We start from the raw sequence: 21167 nt of genomic DNA on the forward strand, positions 1-21167 counted from the left end.
CAAATCACTGCTGAAGTGTGGAGCAAGCACGTTGCACACAATAGCACTGCACTTTGTCCTCTTTAGCTTGAAATCCTTGCATCCCTTACTATCTGCAAATCTTACTTTGCACAGCTCACTGAGGTGATCAACAACACGTAATGAACAGTGTTCTGCAATGAATAGGGATACATTTCCTTCAGTCACATGTGTGTCACTACTCACTTTTTCAAATGGTATTGTGCCTTGTCTTTCGGTACTGAAAGGTTTCTCTGCTTTCTTATGTTTTAATGTCTGTCTGTGTCTATCAATGTCACTACGTTTTGCAGACAGTGTGCAATGACAGTACTTACAAACACATTTCGTATCATCACCTTCTACTCTCCGCAACCATTTCTCATAATTTGGGTCTTTTAACCACTCTGCTCTAAAATGTTGTGCGTACTTTTTGCTCATTGTTGCTTGTAGAAAGCTAGGCAACCATCGAATTGCGACATGTACGTGAAGTAAGCGTAGCTACGAGCAAAATTATCGACGTACCGAGGCGGGTTTACACTTGAGAAGCTGAGGCAGGCGACTGAGTCACTGAGTTAGTGAGGCACAGGGTTGCCACTGAGGCGACTGCGAGGACTTGATCGTGGTTATGCCTTGTCCGCTACTGGTATGAGACACGTATTCGCGTGACGCGTATCTCTCTACCCATGCTCGGTCCATCCATATTCCACTGTCAGTCATTCACAGCGGTAAGCATGTCATGAAAATGTGTGCCATTATTTCAAGCATATTACAAAATGTCCAGAAACGTACGTCGCGTCTGTGAAATTACTAATGATAACAGTATCCAATGAAAAAGGTAGTACAATATTGTTTAACTTAACTACCTAGCATTTCAGACTGGAATGGCAGCAACACACGCAACTGTGCAACTTGGACAGGACTCTGACGAGTGGCCGACAGGTTCGGTTCTCCCGCACCAGCCATGATTTTATTTTATTGATAAAACAAAGCATTACACACCTATAGAGGTATTTATTTTACGTATGTTTGTCACAAAATGCGTACATCAAGCGTCTGGGGTACTGACATTACGTGGTAGCTAAAACTAACTAAATAAATAAACAAATGAATTAATAAAAAAAAATGAAAATATAAAAAGTACATGATAAAGAGCAACTGTAATGAGCCATAAGGCGCTAAATTTGGAGCTAAGTATTTAAAAAAAAAGCGCTAAAAAAGGCGCTAAGGCGCTAAATGATAAATTTAAGCGCTAAATAACTTGAAAAAGAGCTAGATTTAGCGCCAAAAGCGCTAAGTTGGCAACTCTGGATCGTTTATTTTAACTTTATAATTTTCTATGATCAAATTGGAAAAAATTATACAAAAAGTAAATCAAGAAATTTTCAAATAAAATGGAATGCAATAGTTAGTAAGAAAAACGATAAAGTGAAGTAATTGTTTTAAAATTACCAACATTTAAAGTCATCCGTTGGAAAGGCTAAATGTTGTTTTTGCTGTTGCTGCTGCTGCTGCTGCTGCTATACAATTTCTCTTAACAATTTCGGTATCTTTCCGAACTTAACTATCCTAACCTGAGTCACTGCGCTCTTCCTCCCCTGTACTACTACTACTACTACTACTACTACTACTACTACTACTACTACTACTACTACTACTACTACTACTACTACTACTACTACTATCTACTACTATATATATATATATATATATATATATATATATATATATATATATATATATATATATATATATATATATATATATATATATATATATATATATATATATATATATGATAGTAGAAGGAAGTAGTAATAGTAGTAGTAGTAGTAATAGTAATAGTAGTTGTAGTAGTAGTAGTAGTAGTAGTAGTAGTAGTAGTAGTAGTAGTAGTAGTAGTAGTAGTAGTAGTAGTAGTACAGGGGAGGAAGAGCGCAGTGACTCAGGTTAGGATAGTTAAGTTCGGAAAGATACCGAAATTGTTAAGAGAAATTGTATAGCAGCAGCAGCAGCAGCAGCAACAGCAAAAACAACATTTAGCCTTTCCAACGGATGACTTTTAAATGTTGGTAATTTTAAAACAATTACATCACTTTATCGTTTTTCTTACTAACTATTGCATTCCATTTTATTTGAAAATTTCTTGATTTACTTTTTGTACAATTTTTTCCAATTTTCTTAAGTTATGGCCTATAGCGCCTGTAGGCATATTTGAAGAGGATATCTGGGAAGCGCTGTTCAGCTTCCGCCCATTAGTGGCGCAGGTCATTTTATCTATAGTAATACCCATATTAGGGTCCATATCACCACCCAAGCGCATCTTTGGTGTAACCACCTAGAACCTGGGTATCATGGTGACATGTAGGTAACTTTAAACCACTTGACAATGGCATAACTTGAAAGCGGTATGTGGTGGGATTCGAATCTACGCGTGTACGTTTGGATATATATATATATATATATATATATATATATATATATATATATATATATATATATATATATATATATATATATATATATATATATATATGTGTGTGTGTGTGTGTGTGTGTGTGTGTGTGTGTGTGTGTGTGTGTGTGTAATAATAATAATAATAATAATAATAATAATAATAATAATACGGTTTATTAGACATTGCAGCCCGAAGGCTGAAAATTTACAGAAAAGGGGTGGATGTATTTGTACAAACTGAAAAACAAAACAAAACAAAATAATTAAAGACTTAATATTATACAAGAATAACTTAATATTATACAAGAATAAACGAATGCAGTTTGTTAGTGTGAGTTTATTGCCTGTACCATGGCTGGCACAGTGAGCTTCGGCAGGATAAAGCAAGAATACACTCCTGCCAGCTCACCAGCAGGGGTTCCCAGGGTCTTGAGTCGCCGGAGAAGGTGTAGTTTGTAGGTCGCGGACTTGACCAGGTTGGCGACGTCAAGTTTCCAGGTGAGCTGGTCGTCGATGGTCAAGCCCAGCAGCTTGGCCGACCTGACCACCTGGAGGGAACTGTTGCTGATAGAGACCTGGGGGGGCGGGACTGTAGCAGCACTAGTAGAGGTGTTTATGTGCATGACTGGATTTATTTGCGTTGATTGTGATGTGATTGTTTGTCGTCCATGTGTGTAGTGTGTTGAGGAGTGCTTGGAGTTGAGTGTAGTCTGGGTTTGTGTTGTTGAGTGTGACGCCTAGTGTTGTGTCGTCAACATATTTCCATCTGGATGGAGTGTCCGTCATCACGTCATTGATGAGGAGGAGGAAGCAGAGAGGTCCAAGCTTGGTCCCTTGGGGGACGCCGCAAGTGAGGGGCTTAGAGGTGGAGGCCGCTCCTTGGTACCTGACTACCTGTTGTCTGTCAGATAGGAAGTTTGCCAGCCATGCCACGATGTTGGGGGGGAGGAGCTTGATGGCTTTGTTGATCACAGTGTTGTGGTGCACTAAATCAAAAGCTTTTTTGAAGTCAATAAAGGTGAGGGCTACAGAGGTCTTTCGTTTATCCAAGTTACTGTGAATAAAATCAAGGAGGCTGATGAGGCAGTGTGTGGTGGAGGAAGATTTTACGTTGCCGTATTGTTGTGGGTCTATGTGGGGGGCGAGGTGAGAGTAAGTGACTTTGGAAATAAAATCTTCGCATAGGAGACTTGGGATTGGAGTGATTGATATTGGTCTGATATCGTTGAGGGACTGTGGGTGAGATGTCTTGGGGATTGGTGTGACATGCGCTGTTTTCCAATCAGCAGGACACTGGCTTTGGGATAGGGAGGCATTGATGATAGAACAGAGTGGGACGGCCAGCTCAGGTGCAAACTCATGGTAGAGTCGCATGGGAAGGTCAACAGGTGTGGTGGAGCGCTTAGCCTTCAGCTTAAGGATGGATTTAATGACCTCACTTTCCTGAATTAAGGGTAGCGGGGCGGGAGCGGGGAGGTAAGTCGGGAGGCAGGATAGGTCTAAGGGTGAAAGGGATTGACAGATACCTGAAAGGTGAATGTTAATCTCCTCAGCAGCTTGTTGGGCGGGGAGGTGTGAGATGCCAGGGATGGGTGTTGATGGGTTGGTGAGGCCACATAGGTTCTTAATTTTTGAGTACCACTTGCTGATGTTGGTTTGTTTTAGCTTGTGGAGTTTGCTTGGGTAGTGGTTAGCTTTCGCTTTCTTGATCTCCTGGATTACTTTGTTGCGTAAAGTCTTGTACAGCGAAGTATTTGTGTAGAAAGCCTTGTTGCGATGTTCTATTAGGCGTTTTATTCTTGGCGTAATCCACGGGGCATCAGCTGGGTGAGTTCGCATTGTCTTTAGTGGGAAGTAGCTGTGGTATGCTGCTGTGTGTGTGTGTGTGTGTGTGTGTGTGTGTGTGTGTGTGTGTGTGTGTGTGTGTGTGTGTGTGTATACATCTATTGATCTACCGCTTCATCCATCTATTTATCTCTCTATTCATCAATATTTTTTGTTTCTCTGTCTCTGTCTTATTACCTTAATGTGTTCACAGGTAAGGCCACAGATGTCAGCGCGCCAGTGATCATGACAGAGTGAGGTCAGTGAGGCAGGTCGTTATTCCTATTGCGTGACAGACAGGTGTGTGGCGGGAGACTTTGAGTTGAGAGGGAACAGTCTATCCCTCGATTAAGGGACTGAGTAAGTACATGGCTGACTGTCGTAAAACTGGGATTATTGGGAGGGGTGAGAGAGTATTAGTGCGTATGAGGATTGGTTATGGCTCTCTTAGCTTTGAAACTGAAATGGTAGTGGAAAATAGGAAGGAAAAATGTGCTTGCGGGAAGTGGGTGTATAAGTGACTGGGATTTCAATAATTGAGATGTATAAATGATGAAAAAAGTAAGACATTTTTTTTTACTTTTTCTTTTTTTTTTCTTTTTCTTCTATTATTAGTAAACGTTATTGCGGCATTATATTTCAGTTCATGTCCGGCTCTTTGTATGCTTGTTTGTTTTATTCATTTATAGTATTATACCAAATTGCATTGGAAAGAAGAGGAAAACAAACTGAATGCAGAAAACTATGTTACTTTTGCATCTCCTCCTCTCCTCTTTCTTCTTTCTTCTTCTTCTTCTTCATCTTCTTCTTCTTCTTCTTCTTCTTCTTCTTCTTCTTCTTCTTCTTCTTCTTCTTCTTCTTCTACTACTACTTCTTGCTGTCCTTGTTCTTGTTCTTGTTCTTGTTCTTTTACTACTACTACTACTACCACTACTACTACTACTACTACTACTACTACTACTACTACTACTACAACAGCAACTACTACTACTACTACTACTACTACTACTACTACTACTACTACTACTACTACTACTACTACTACTACTACTACTACTACTATTTCCACCACCGCTATCACCACCACCACAGCCATCACCATCACCGTTACCAACACCATCACCGTACTAATATTATAACGAATTACATCTATCCCTTATTATAATGTGACGCAAACTACTATAAATATTTTTGGTATATCGTAAATGTCACAGGCAAGAGAGAGAGAGAGAGAGAGAGAGAGAGAGAGAGAGAGAGAGAGAGAGAGAGAGAGAGAGAGAGAGCATTGACCCTGTTCACATCCTGGACGGAGAGGTCACGCTTCCTCGACCTCATATTCTCTGCTATATAACACATGAAATAAAACAAAAGTCAAAGATGGCGAGATAACACCACAGACTTCCAAGATTACTCTCCAATCCAGTTAAAACATAACATCCCAGCACCATTATGTGTGTGTGTGTGTGTGTGTGTGTGTGTGTGTGTGTGTGTGTGTGTGTGTGTGTGTGTGTGTGTGTGTGTGTGTGTGTGTGTGTGTGTGTGTGTGTGTGTGTGTGTGTGTGTGTGTGTGTGTGTGTAAACTTACTTATTCATCCATTCCTATTACTTCTACAATTACCCAGAAACCATCACATTTTCCCTTCCCTCCTCCAGCACATTACTGCTTTACTCGTTACAGCCACACTATACGTAGGCGCCTCTTTCTCCTCACCCTCCAGGTACTGCTAAGGTTTATACAAGTGAACGCCTTTGTCTAGCATCCTCAGTTCCTATGCTAGGTGTACGTAACGGCAGAAATCGACTGGCAGTGACGTGTATATAATGTTCTGTATAATTCGGTCTCATCATGTTTATTTTTCTTTTCTCCCCCTTTCGCCCAAACCAGTGGCGCTTAAAATATCGGTGACATAACTCGAGTACCGTGGCGTTCTAGAGCTGGGTTTAGTCGAGCATCAATACGCCCAGAGAGAGAGCGTCGGGATTCTGAGAACCGTGTTTGTGTGAGTACGAGTGTGTGGGGTTAGTCCAGTCAAGATGAAGGTGAAGGCGAAACGAGTCTTCTCTTGTGTTTTGACTGAAATTGGTGAGTATTCGTGTGCAGTAATTGTAATTGTAATAGTAGTAGTAGTAGTAGCAGTAGTAGTAGTAGTAGTACAAGGAGTGATAGTTGTGGTGGTGGTAGTTGCAGTAGAAGTGGTAGTAGTAGTAGTAGTAGTAGTAGTAATAGTAGTAGTAGTAGTAGTAGTGTGTGTGTGTGTGTGTGTTTCACTGTTTGATCTGCTGCAGTCTCTGACGAGACAGCCAGACGTTACCCTACGGAACGAGCTCAGAGCTCATTATTTCCGATCTTCGGATAGGCCTGAGACCAGGCACACACCACACACCGGGACAACAAGGTCACAGCTCCTCGATTTACACCCCGTACCTACTCACTGCTAGGTGAACAGGGGCTACACGTGAAAGGAGACACACCCAAATATCTCCACCCGGCCGGGGAATCGAACCCCGGTCCTCTGGCTTGTGAAGCCAGCGCTCTAACTACTGAGCTACCGGGTGTGTGTGTGTGTGTGTGTGTGTGTAAATGGCTGCGCGTGAGTGTATGTGCATGTCAGGAGAGGATAAAAGAAAAAAAAAAAAAGACCCTAATTTTCCGTCGCATAGAGGGAGCGTGTTTGGCAGCGAGGCGGAACACGTATTTTGTCTTGCTAACCACTTCTGCCTTTATTCCCTGTCTCGAGAACGATCACGGCCCTCGTCCACTTGCTCTAACACCGCGGCATCACATTACTACCATCCCACTATTTCTTACACAGTATATACAAAAATGTAATATACACTTATTTGTATACTTATATCTGCAATGCAGCTTGGGTTATATTCTCTCTCTCTCTCTCTCTCTCTCTCTCTCTCTCTCTCTCTCTCTCTCTCTCTCTCTCTCACACACACACACACACACACACACACACACACACACACACACACACACACACACACATCCGGGCTGTCATAATAACCCAATAACACATCCATGTCAAAAATCTGGCGGAACTAACAACTACTTTTTTTTCCGGATATCCTAAAAATATTCCTCAGGGATGCTGAACTGAGCGCTCCGAATCATTCCATCACCAGCAACAATGAATCTTCACAACTCTTCTTAGTGAACGCAAATGAATCTCACTGAGTAGTAAACACGTAACAAAACTACATGTGCAGACTCCACAGAGGATCGAATCTCGTGTCTTGTATTTCCTCTGCGGGAAGTTGTCGTCTGCTTTCCCACGCCGGTCCCTAACTCTCACAACTTCCGTGCCTCGCAAAATGATAAACACAACTTCTACTCATGAAATACCGCTATTCCGCTTGATAACCAGCAAATATTTATGTTGTTAACATTCTTTATGTATGGTACAAAGCCTTGGGATGGGTGCGATATTGTTAGGTATATGAGGGATGTGAGAGTTAGTGGGTGAGCAAGAGAGTGGGCGGAGGGCAAGAAGAGGCCAGCCAGTCTGACTAGCGAGGCTGATCACTCACGCCCACAGGAAAGTCCTGCCGTCGTGTGTCCCCATCCTTATTATGCATAAGGCGCCGCCATAGGCCACGTGGGTCCCTCTCCTTCCCAGAAAACGCAAAACACACACGTAATAGCAAGTGTCGACCTGGAAACCAATAGCAGAAAGGAAGGAAGGAAGCTCCACTACCTGTTTGCTGCGATATGATACAACAGTAAATAATTAGAGAGGAAAACAAACCCGCAGACTAACACCAGGCGTGGAGAGGGGAGTCTGAGGCCAGACGGCATTGTGATGGCACCTCAGGTCCTGGACACCATAAGTTACGTGCGGTGACAGATCAATACAGACACTCTAGTAGTGACGAGAGGGCTTCAGCTACGGGAGGAGGGAGGCGACGATGAAAACCGAGGGCGAGAGTAAGAGGAGGAGGCTGGAGAGATGATCTTGAGCATCACCGAAAATCAATAACCGCAGTAGCTAGATCGGACCGGCTTTAGGGGAACCATATGGCTGGTAAGCCGCCGTGAAGGAACACGTGTGGAGACGTCCGCTGCTTTGACTCGGACTCACAGTCTTTACGAGGTGGACTGCTACGTGACAGCGGCTCCGTGACGGTGCTAGTGACTCTCCGGACTCTCTGGACCCTATCTGGAGCTTGCTGTTTTGTTTCACTTCAGTCATCAAGTGAGATAGTACATACTATTCCATGACAAGTTGTAATAGTATGATTCATGTTGTTCATTAAAAAAAAAAAAAGCGTATTTGACTTTACATATGTCTGTTTTCAAGAAAGAGAGATATTAAACAGTGGAGCTTTATCTGTTGAACTGTTACTAAGATAAATTTTAAACGGTGCTCTGGAAATATATACGCTTCAAGTGGTTTAAAAAGAGACAGCCTGTGAATGACTGACATCCACGCGTTCCTGCACTTGCCTACATCGCAGTTAGTGACGTCATGCCGTGCCCGCCAAGTGTGACGTGCTTCTGAGTACGGTGGAATTGTGGCAAACGGAATACAGCAAGTCAAGGCGTGGACATGTGCAGAATCACATACCAAAACAAACCCTAAAAGTTAAACAATAAAAAAAGAGAGAGTTTAGGAGAGAACATTGCATCTTTCCTGGATATCAGAACAAGACACTTATTGGAAAGAAACACATCAAGGGCTGTGAACTGTGACTGTGATGACGGGAGGAGAGCTGTGGACTCATTAGACTGAAGGAAAGGTGAAGAAGACACCAGGAAACGATGGTGGTGCTGAACAGGGAGCAGGATCGCGCTCTCCTGCTACAGTCCCTGGAGGCTGTGCCCGTGTCTAAGACGCAGCAGCAGCAACAGCAGGAAGGTGGTAATAGCACAACAATATGTTCATTCCTTCTCCTGATTGCATGCTTCCTGTCACTCTACCTACACACACCCACACACTAAGAATTGACGCGCTCCTAATGTTAATGCTATTTGTATTGTTTGTATATGCTAAGGTTAAGTTAAGGGCGCGAACAAAGTTACTCTGTTCAGTTTCATTATGACATCTTGTAAAATCTTGTTTTCTGCCTCTCAGAGCCTTACAGCAACAAACAGCAAGTTATCTCTGCTTACATTCCTTTTGCCTTCCATGACATGTATAAGCAAATTAATCTAAATAAACAAACAAATGAATGGATAAACAAATAGATAAACGTTTCCTCCACTCAGATAGACAAGTAAGCTACAATGAAAAGAAAATACTTCATTAATAAACATATAAACAAATAATCACAAAAATATTTCCCATTCATTCGTGACTCTATCTGACAGTGTAATTATGATGTTATTACTACAAGTCCAATAATTTTACCTGTTTTTTTAACAATACACTTGTGAAAGATTCACCTTCAGTGGGCTTTTTTTCTTTTACTTTTTTCCATCTTTTGTTTCCCTTAGCCAGAATCAGTCTTACATAAGAAAGAGACAAGCTCCTCTCATATGACAGTGGTGCGTCACTGTGGCACGCGAGGGTAGGATGGCTGCGCCCGGTTCGTGGCAGAAAGGTTGTGAGTTCAGTCTTGGCTCAAGGTAGTTTTTCAGAAGAGGAGGTAGCTCTCTCTTGTAACTTTCGCCTGTCCTTGTTTCTACTACGCCATGACACATACATACAACAAATGAACAAAAATATATGCATATATGAGAGCGGTTGTAGTAGACATAGGCAAACAAAACTCAAGATGCATCACATGGAGATGAATTGAAGTAGCAGTTGTATACAGACATACAACTAATAAAATAATATGCAAATGTTGGTGTAATTAGAATACAAATGGGAAACAAAACCCAAGATACATGACATGAAGATTAATAACGGTGATGGCTCACATTTGTACCATTTCCTCTATAGCAGCGATGAGGAGAGGACGTTAGTACAGTGCTCACACAGTCCAGAGAATAAACATGAGTGAGTGCGGACACGGTTGGTGGCGAGATTGGAGTGCGTGAACTAATACGCCTTGTTTCGCAGTGTATGGTGGAGGACAGAAGGGATCCAGCAGCAGCAGCACCAGCCACGCACCGGAGGCAGCAGGACCCCCCAAAGGGCAAGGCGAGGAGTCATCATGCAGTCTCGACCCCACTGATCTCCTCTTCCTCCGCGGCCTTATGGACTCGCCCATCATGAAAGCGCTGATCAAGGTGAGTAAGTGACCTAAGTACTCATGCTCCACTAGTGTTCACCTTACTGCGTCTTATTCTCTCACTCATGATTCATCCAGAGCCACATTCTACGTAAAGTATTTGTGCAATATCAGCGTTTACTTCTCCATTACTTTTAGAAGACTGTAATTGAAGTAACAGGGGTTATTATTATTATTATTATTATTATTATTATTATTATTATTATTACTATTATTATTATTACTACTACTACACCTACTATTACTACTACTACTACTATTCTGGTGATTTTAATAAGGATTCAACATCATCAATGGCGAAAAAATACATATTTCTGCAGAATGTGACTATTGATCTTCGTGCCCTTGAAAAATAGTCGTTATGAGAAACGTTTCAGTATTACATTAAGTTCTTTTTAGTAACTAATGGTTGTACAAAAGCGACAATCTATGTATGTATTCTATCACATCATTACTCCTACACCTCATAATCTCGCTTTACTTACACAAGTCTCTTGATATCATATTATGTTCTCCCTGCGTAATTTTACGTTGTTCTGATGTAATATCTAGTAATCTCTTTGTTCTTGCTCTCTTTTTTTCCAACTCCCGTGTGCTGCCATCGTCTTCAAAGCAGCTCTGGAAGCCTTACTACTGATAATGCGGCTTAGAGTGGTCGTAGTCTCGCTCGTCTCTCAGTAGAAAGCGAATGCTGAGCGGCACTGTTTTCTTCTCTCTGCAGCAGCGGCGCGTGATAGAAAATGGGACTTTTTACACTTTATTTTTGAGGGTGACTCATACCATAATTCGAGAGAGAGAGAGAGAGAGAGAGAGAGAGAGAGAGAGAGAGAGAGAGAGAGAGAGAGAGAGATGCAACGTCGTCTCAAACCAAAATACTAATAATAATACTGTTTACCTCATCTTTCTTCAACGCTAGAATACCTAACATAATTACACACACACACACACACACACACACACACACACACACGCACACACAAGCCTTGGGAGTGCATCACATTTATTGACCTGCTACATAAGGACGAGGCTTGCTGTCCTCTCCGTGGTGACGTTGGTCTGTGCAATATGAAGAGTGGATGTAAGACGAGGCGGGGTATACAGGGGACGAGGCTGTGATGAGGAGAATTACAGAAAACTGATATTGGAGGCAGAGAGACTGGCTGGAGTAAAGTGCTTCAAGCCGGTAAGAGTCTGGAGAGGTGAAGGTGTTAGGGTAAGGAGGGTAGAGAACATAGGAATGTAAAAGGAAGAACAAGCAACTTTGTTTATTAAAGATGAATTGGGAGACGTTTTAGTGTATTATTTATTTTTTTTTTTCGGTAAGAGGTGTTAGTCTACGGAGAGAAGGGAACACAAGGGAACACAAAGGAGGAACAAGCAGTATTGACTTCTGGTGAGTGGGAGAATGTGATGAGCTACGTTGATTCAAGTGCGAGATGTATTGTACGATATCGGAGGCGGAGTGGGAGAGATTTTTAGTGTATTGACTGACTGTGTTTGTGTGAGAGAGGTTATAGGTTACGGAAAGAAGGGAACAGAAGGGGGTATGAAAGAAAGACAAGCAGTATTGGACTTGTCACGACCTACACCATTAAAAATAGATACTGTAGAAGCGAAGAAAGACATTTTAGTATACTGATTGGATTCTTTTTTTTCCGGCACTTTAGGAACAAAATCATAATCACTTAAGATAGTCAAGGATACAGAGTGAAAAAGAAAACGAAGTTATAATAGGTTAGTTCAATAATACTGGCGTCACGTTGTCGCTCCTAAAGACTGCTGAATCACGAAGAATTATGAAATCAATATCAGATTGGCTCAGTCAAGGAGATATTTTAGGAAGTGAAAAGGTTTATTGGAGGAGGAGGAGGAGGAGGAGGACGAGGAGCAGGAGGGAAAGGGAGAAGGGGGGAGGGAGCGGGAACTGGTGTGGGAGGAGGAGGAGGAGGAGGAGGAGCAGCAGCAAAACGCCCTCCTCCGTAAATCAGAAGTGTTTACTTGAGTCACCGGTAGGCAGGAACCAGAAGTAATGATGTAAACAACAGCTTCCTCCACCTTCTCTTCCTCTTTCTCTTCTTTCTTTTCCTTCTCTACCTTATTTTCATCCTCCTCCTTTCCTTGTCTTTTCTCTCTCCTTCAACGCTTCGTCTTACTTTTTATTTATATTTTTACCTTTTTTTGTCTTTCACATCCTCTTTCTCCTCTTACGTCTCTTTCTTCGCTTAGCTTCCCTTTCTCATCCTTAGTCCTTTACTTAACCTTCCTCTTCCTCAAAGCGTCCTCGATATACGTAGGTCTATACTTCACCTTTATTTTTAGCTCCTCCAGCATCTTCTCCCTCACCCCCCCTTGTCCCCTTGTCCTCCTCCTCCTACTCCTCTTGTTCCTTCTCTACCTCTACTCCTTCCTTTGTCCTTCAAACACTTAGGTTTTTATCAACACCATCGCTATTCTCTACAACACGCCCACCACAAAGACGTCATCATGGACGAACAACAACAACAACAACAACAGTAACAACAACAACAACATCACTGTCAGCATCATCATTAGTGAACACAACAACATATCACCACCAACCTCCCTATCATCATCATCGTCCATCACCATTGGCAGCCTCCACTCCCTCCTTCCCTCCCTCCGAGCCCACTAGCCCTTGCTCCTCCCTCGCCTCTCTCCCCAGACCAGCTTTCCGTCAGCACCTGGGAATGTGTTGACAATACACCCGTCACGAGGGTATTAGACAGAGGCAAACACAGGCTTCAGGTGGAAGAGGAAAGAAGAGGGAGAATAACAAGAGACAGGCTAACGAAAAAAAAAATAGTGTGATGGTATGCTTTATGATGGCGATGGCGCGTGTTATTAGCATTCCACCTAGCTCTGTAGATAATGGGAAAGAAATACAAGTGAAACGTTGCAAAAGGAGGTGGATGATCACAAAGGAATGACAAAGAGCAATCAATAGACTCACTGGGCCTCACAGGACTGCTTGTTAGAAGCTGCACTGTCTAATCTAAAATAACAGGAGTAGGATAGTAAAAGAAGAGAAAGTGGTGGAAAAAAAATCACAAAGGATAACAAGGAGCGAGACGTTTACAACTGGAAGAGGAACATAAACGAAGAGAATACAGGAACAAATTGAGTTAGCAGAAAGACTTATAATGTGGGTTTCTTGTTCTGTTTGGACTGGTCACTGCTACAAATCGTCATTACTAGCACGAAAGAAGGGCAAACGAAAAAGGAAAGTGGCAGGAGAGCGGGAGAGGAAGTGAATGTGAGTGGCAAGCAGCAAGGAAGGAAGGAAGGAAGGAAGGAAGTGGGTGTTTAAAGGACAGTGGTGTGGGATGTGCGCCGCGATGGGCTGGGACGCACCTGTTTGGCCACTCCTCACCCTAGGGGGATACACACGGGGGAGGGGGAGGAGGACTCTACTGGGGGGCCTACTGGACTTCCTGCTAATATCAGAGCATTGAGAGGGATGTAAGGGTGTGTGACCGCAGTCTTCACTAATTATGGGAGAACAGTTCTTGGTCAGGGAGGAGGGCAGTGACAGATCACGAGGCACTCTCCTCATAAAGAAATCTGACGCGTATAGAGCCTTCACACTTCCTCCCTCTCCCTGACACGTGCACCGTTGCCACATCTGACTCCCGTGGCGGGTCTATGGTGGAGGGGGATCACACAGAGCCTCGGAGACGCTGTTCTGAAGACAATGTTACCAAATTCCTGAGTGACGTCAGCAGTTGAAGGGAATTCAGAGTAACACATGATCAGCTTCATTTGCATGGCGGTCAGCACTGCATGTGTACAACCGACATCCAAGAGTTGTGTGTGTGTGTGTGTGTGTGTGTGTGTGTGTGTATGTGTGTGTGTTTGTGAATGTGTATGAAGCTACCATTTAACTCCGGCAACCGCCTCGCCCCGCCTTGAACACGACGCCCTGCATGGTCCTGCTCACTGCAAACCCCATCACCTCCCTCGTGTTCCCGTTCATCCTTTCGTGTAGATGATGCCTTTACGTGATGCATATTTCAAATGTGCGCTGGTGCGAATTAAGTAAGCACGAAAAAAAAAAAATAGACCGGCGATGCGGTGAGAGTGAGGATCTAGCGGCATGTGGCATCTCGCGGCGACACAGGTACGGCGTGGCTCAGGTGAGGTGAGGGGCGGCGGCAGACACCAAGTCGAAGCGCTCGGGCCTCTGTTGTTCTTTCTCCCTCACCTCACTGTTCCGTTTCACTTCAGCACCATTTCAGGTAAGGCGCTTCACCCCTGTTCCCGTAGTGCTCACCGCCTCGCTCTGGTGCTCCTGGTGGTATCAGAGGACGTGGGATGTGGTGAGGATGAGGTTTTTGCTCTCAGGGACAGCCAAGAGGAATATATAGGGTGTGTTAGTGTGTCTGTCTCACCCCGTGCCACACTCTGCCCATCTTCTCTTCGTCTATTTTTGCTCTATCTCGTATGTCAATTTCTCGCAATAATTCAGTTCTTTAAAAATACGTCCCGGTGTGATTAATGAGCGTTTCATTGATCTGATGGACTGTGGAGATAATTGTTCCCTACAACGCAATGGGGAATCTACACTTCCATCCACAGAAAATAAAAAAAAGTTGTTCCAAAACCCTGACGGAGAAGTGTTGGGACAGGGGCGGCGTGACGTCACCACAAAAGCAGCCTCGATACACACACACACACACATATGTACACACATTTACGTACAAACACTTGGTTTGCATATATACTGAAATTGTAAGACGTGTTTGTGATTCGATAGATGTACTCACATTCCTCCACTCTTCCGCTCGCCTCTGTGGGTCAAGGAGGTAAGACAAGGAAGAGGCGTCCGTACCCTAACTTATAAACTTTATTCAACCCCTGCCTTTGTGTGTGTCGGTGACTTAAACGCGGAGAGACTCAGACGGAAGCAACATTTCCATCAACTTTGTCTCACTTCACCGGATGAGGAACAAGGAGGAGCTACCCCGGGCCAGGTGAAGGGGGAACGTTCGCCTTGCTCCATCCCTCTCCCTCTCCCTCTCACTTAGAGAATGTGGTGTTCAGGTGGGACGGATAGATGAATCACGCGCTATAAATGTCATTATGATGGATTGGTCTGCTAGGGGTGTGATGGAGCGTGGGATGTGGTGTACTGTGGTGAGGTTGAGGACGAAGTGAGGGAATATGGTGTGTTACGACACGAGCAGGTGTGATGGTGCGGTTTTGTGTGGTGAGTTTGAGGGTGGGAGAAGAGTAATGGTGATGTGGATTAGTATATAGTGTCCTGTTGGTGTAAGGAAATGTGGATATCGAAGTAGTATGGTGTGGTGTGGCGCGTTGTAGTTCTGCATCGTGGTGTATGAATATATGTAATGGTGATGTGGTGTGTCTTGTCCTGTTGCGATGGAGGTGGTGAGGATAAGTGGTGTGGTTATCTGGTGTGTCTTATTTCCTTGGGAGGGCGGCGTGAACAACCCGCGGCTAGGGTGTAATGAAAGTGAGCACAGACCAGAGAGATGACGAGGACGAATCCAGCTTCGTCCACTCCTCCCTGATAGAGGCAAGGACCCAAGTCACGGGGCGTGTCAAGCTAAGCGCACTCATTGCAATGAGAGAGAGAGAGAGAGAGAGAGAGAGAGAGAGAGAGAGAGTGAGAGTTGTTTCTTAAAGATCACTCCAGTCAAAAAAAAAAAAAAAAAGGAAAAGTAGGAAAAATCAGCCACTCTTCCTCCCATTTTGTCGCTGCTTGTGTATAAAAGAGTCACCGTTGATGGTCGTTTTCGTTGCTCATATTGTTGTTGCTGTCGCTGCCTGGCCTTGAGAGCGCTGCAACTGCTCCATGCACATCACTGCACACCCTCACACATACTACTTCTCAATCATCACTCCCCCTCATCCTCACTTGCACCGCCCCGTCTTCTCACCGCTAATGCCTTACACCCCACCTCCCACACACCTCACGCTGCTCTCCGCCACTGACACACTACATGCACTGACGCACAAATGCACACATGAGTTGCAACTTAAAGGACGCATCAGGCGAGGCTGTGACAGAAGTTGTTGTCCCTTGGCAGTAGTGGCTGGGCTGCTTCACACACCGCTCACACGCCGCGTCAAGACAGTCCTATGGTCGTCCACGGCTGCCGTGCCTTGCGACAACCTGTATTTCACCTTCGTGGCGTGCGAGGCAGGGTCACGTGGCCACATATCTATAAGTTCCCAAGGAAATGAGAAAAATCTGAGGAAGGAGACCAGTGGACGTTGCAACGCTGACTGAACTGAGCCTACTTGCAACAGTGACGACGAACACTAGGGTCCGGTTGGCCTTTAGAGTGGCGGGTTACCAACAGACGGTGTGAGGCCACCACCACCGTCAGTACGTACCTCCCGGGGCCACGGCCGCACCCAGCCTACCTAGCAGCTCCGCCAGGCTATATCTGTGGTTCCCCGCAAGTGTTGCCTGTTTGGTGAACCCCCCTCCCTCCCCCATGGGAGGAGTTCCTCCCACCCTGCAGTTCACCTTCCTCCCACACAGGCCACAGCTGCACGGAACATCAGTCCGTGTCAGTGGGTCAGCTGAAGGGGAGTGACAGAAGGTCTATGGCCACCAGACGTATGCTGCCCTCTTACCTTTCATGGACTGAACCCTGTGACACGCCTCATAACGATCTGGATTACAAAGTTACATTAGTTTTACCATCGCTAGCTATCACAAGAACCACCATAGTCCACCTCAGCCTGGTACAGCTTGAGGCAACGGAAGCAAATATCTAACTTAATGAGCCACACTGGGAACTTGCAAATGGTCAACAGCCTTTCCCATCCTGGCCCCAGACCCGCCGCCGCCACTCCTCCAGCTCCTCCACTCCTCTGATACAAGCACAGACTCCTCCACTTCCTTCACCACTCTGCTCACCCACCAACGCCCTCTGTACTCCCAACACTACATCGCTCATACCTGCACACTCTGCCATCCGCCTCCCCCCACCTTCCGCTGACCAGACAGCACCTATAGGTTTTCCTGGCCCGTGCACCACAGCGGCGGCGGCGGTGGTGGCGGTGACGATGACGGGAACGGCAGCGGCCAGCCTCAGCCCCAAGCATTCACTTTCAGTCTTACTCTTCCCTGCAGGCCACAAGCAACTCCTTCACGTCTGACACACAGAAGGAGCCGCTAACCTTCTTTTTGCGTTTTGCTGGTGACAACTAGCTGTGGTAGTGGTGACGCTGGTGGCGATGGTGATGTAGGTGTGTTTTCTTATAAAGTGTGACGCTCAAATGGTGACAGCAGTGGTGTCGCGTTGTGCCTGGTGGTGACGGTGAGTGAATTAAATGCCTCACATCGCACATGTCCAAGATGTGGTGCAGCACCAGCAAGGTCGTGTAGTCAGTGAGAGCGGTGACCTTTGCCGTGGGTGGACCGGGAGGGGACGGGAGGTGGCGGTGCGACTTACAGCAGGACGTGCCATTTGCAGGACTCCTCAAGACGGTGGCAGTGCGTGACTACACCAATGAGTGGCGTCAACTTTACGATGCGCCAGTGTGTAAATTAACATTTGTTTATTTTTTATTTGACATTAATCTAATTAGCGTCACGTCCCCGCCATTCGCTGGTCATTTACATCAATTGCCAGTGGGGAAAAAAATCGCAAAAATAAGACAAGTGTAGGCAGTACTCGCGAGAGAGAAAGCCTAAATGTGATTTCCCTGAAAGTGTATTATGGCGAGGCGGAGCAACAACAATGCCGTAAACGTCGTGGCTGCGAGGCACTTGCATCACCCATGAGCGCCGTGCAGCAGCCAGCTTGAGAACAACACGTGCACTACATTTGGTCGGCCGGGAGAGAGTTGTGTCAGCCCCATAGCCTGAGGAGGGGCGGCCCCTCCCTCCAATGGAGCCGTACAGCCCCCTCAGCGTCCTGGTGGACACTGACAACGTGCTGTACTTGCTGGTGGGCGAGCCTACCGAGGTGAGTACGTATGACGCTCATCCACCCAACTCGCACCTGTGCTGTCTGGCCAGGTGACGCAGGAACCACTCGGCTGTGCAATTAGGAAGTTTCTTCTATTACACTACTTTGTCTGTGTTTAAAAGTTGATGGAAAAGATTTACTTACAGTTAACGGCTGAAGGTGACGGCCACCCCTCTCCCTCTCTCACACACACACGTGACACAGTTAACCTAGTATGACGGGAGGGGTGTTTACGTGAGTCTTTGTTGGTAACGCTATTCTCGTTTCGCACTATTGTCATCTTCCTGTGCCGCCCTTCCTCGTTCTCTTAACAGCCCTTCTCCTCGCTCTGTATTCCTTTCAATCCCCCCATCTTCGCCTGAGGAAGTCGGTATTTACTGTTACACATGCTTGGCGCCGAGTGTGGCCCGCCGAGGGCCTGTCACTATGGTTACCAGTCAAAACATCACGTTCTCTGAAGCACCTGTAGTCGTGCCGGAGCCGAGTGTGTGTACGGACAAGTGCCTTTTCTCTGTCTTTCCCTTCCTCTCCTCCCTTCCCCTTCCACGTGACTTGTTTCCCCTCCAGCAGGAAATACGTGCCCAGTGAAACTATATAAGGAGAAAAAGAAACATTCGCGTGGTAGCTGATAAGGTGACTCATTCGTTGCTCACTCCGTAATATTTATGAGCTGATCGTCATGAGTTCCACCTCCACTTCCCAACTGTCCAGCCGCGAACCCAAGACTGTGGTGGTGCCCGTGGAGGTAAGGTAGCGGGGCACGGTGAAGGGAACACGCACCCTACATCGAGGACATTAGTTTGCATTATCAGCGTAGAAGAATCTGGAGGAATGTTTAGACATCTGCTCCCAAAAACTACAATCAAAGTGCGCGACACACCTTCACACATTCCCACCTACCAACACACTTACACATACACACGCTCATACGTGCATATATGCAAATGATTTAATTATGCAGTCGAGGCGCCATCCCACTCTTGCTCTGAGTTATCGCTATGAGCCACTTAAAACACTGCGTGTTTTACCAACAAAACGAATACGTCATTTCATAATCTACAGTACGTTGTATGTGGTAGAATTTCTGTAAATTTAAATGTACATTTAGGTGATGAGAAGTTCTGCAAAGAGTATCTCCCTGCAGCACTTCATATCGCAATGCGTTGCCTTGTCCAGTACTTGCAACGTTCTTGGTTTCATTGTATGCTGCTTGTTTAGTGCTTTCGCGACTCCATTTCTCAATTCTACAGCGGTATGCTAACTGATCTGCCTTCTCTCGTACCCGCAGGTGCAGGACACGCTAGAGGACGGAGTAGGAGTGGTGGAGCCAGTGTCGACCGGCAGTAGTAAGCTCGCCTCACAGCTCCACCTCCAGTGCGAGGCCTCCACCAGCGCGCCGTCTCAAGAGTTAGCCGAGCTCCTGCAGCGGCCCCACCTGCTGGTATGGCCACTGGGGTGTGCTCAGTCTGGCGTTATGTAAGCCCGAGAACCGTCGTACACCTGTTGAGTCTTGCTCGTCACAATCGGGTTGGAAAGTGTGTGCATGAGAGTGTTCCGCAACACCTCTATTGGTAGTTCCTGAGGCGTCTATTGACCTTCCTTGCATCAGTCTTCACCAACACACTGCAGACTACTAGACATGGTGCCACGGTTACTCCTGTCAAGCGCTTTATTTATATATGCTACATTGCAACCATCTGCACTTTCCATATTTCATTGATGGAAGGTGTCATGTTTGCAAATACTGAGCAGATTCTAATTCCAGGCAAACTCTTCTTTGACCTCTCAGTAGAGAACGATGTAATGGTTGGCCTTCGTATCTGACACAAGGTGTTGACAAAACCTTAATCACTACTTCCCATCCCAACATCCTCCCTCGATTTCCGTAGAGTTGTGATGCATGTGACTGACGCCTCTCCCGACACGTTGACCCGATATGTGTGTGTGTGTGTGTGTGTGTGTGTGTGTGTGTGTGTGTGTGTGTGTGTGTGTGTGTGTGTGTGTGTGTGTGTGTGTGTGTGTGTGTGTGTGTGTCTTGTGGCGCTCTCTGAGTCTGACGTGTAGCGGAGGTATGTCATGTATTTCAATTACAATGCCAAAAGTGATGAATGTGTGATGGTTTGGTGATGAAAATATTGATGTTATGGTGCTGAAAGTGATAGCAATGACTGTTGGAAGATGCAAATGTGTGAGAGAGAGAGAGAGAGAGAGAGAGAGAGAGAGAGAGAGAGAGAGAGAGAAAGAGAGTGCGTGTGTGTGGTGTGTCCAAGAGTTTGTGGCGGTGAAGGAAGCTAACACCGTCACCTCCTCTTATCACAACCTAGAGTGAGCACCATCGTTGCTCCCAAAGACCCACAGTAACAAACACCTTCGCACGCCCACAACAAAAACCTTGTGATTATAACCCTTAGATTGAGAAAAACAGAGAGATAAGTTTATTGCACGTTAAATTTCTAATACCACTTCCCTGTTCCTCGTGTGTTGCTTCTTGGCTGTTGATGCTTGAATGAAGGTGTTGCGTGCTTCCCTTAGCGTTCCCATCCCCTGGACCTGTAGTGAAATGTCCTAGACGTACAGTATACTACTACTAGACACCTGACTGGTACTGGTCAAGTGTAAAAGCTAACCTCGTGTGACGTAGATTTTAAGTTTTATCCTAAGGTGATATAGTGCTATTGTGTATATATTGTAGTTAGTGATGGAATATTCTTAGTGTGTATTTTGTGGTGTATTTAG

General features: G+C 45.2%; 1 protein-coding gene across 6 annotated transcripts in view; it reads left to right on the plus strand.

Annotated features, from left to right (window-relative positions):
* The first annotated feature begins 7806 nt into the window (after positions 1-7806).
* The window catches only part of LOC123518678 (protein PALS2-like), a 27685-nt gene continuing 14324 nt past the window's right edge, over positions 7807-21167 (plus strand). The window contains exons 1-3 of one of the 6 annotated variants that reach the window (XM_045279639.1): positions 7807-9140; positions 10290-10459; positions 19720-19872. In XM_045279639.1, the coding sequence (XP_045135574.1) occupies positions 9044-9140; positions 10290-10459; positions 19720-19872 (420 nt within the window). In that variant the 5' untranslated portion in view covers positions 7807-9043. Of the gene's footprint in view, positions 9144-10289; positions 10460-14562; positions 14718-16156; positions 19177-19719; positions 19908-21167 lie in introns of those variants that run through there. The other 5 variants (XM_045279640.1, XM_045279638.1, XM_045279644.1 and 2 more) reach the window with 5 other exon arrangements.

The sequence above is a fragment of the Portunus trituberculatus genome, chromosome 44 (assembly GCF_017591435.1).
Source record: "Portunus trituberculatus isolate SZX2019 chromosome 44, ASM1759143v1, whole genome shotgun sequence".
NCBI lineage: Eukaryota > Metazoa > Arthropoda > Malacostraca > Decapoda > Portunidae > Portunus > Portunus trituberculatus.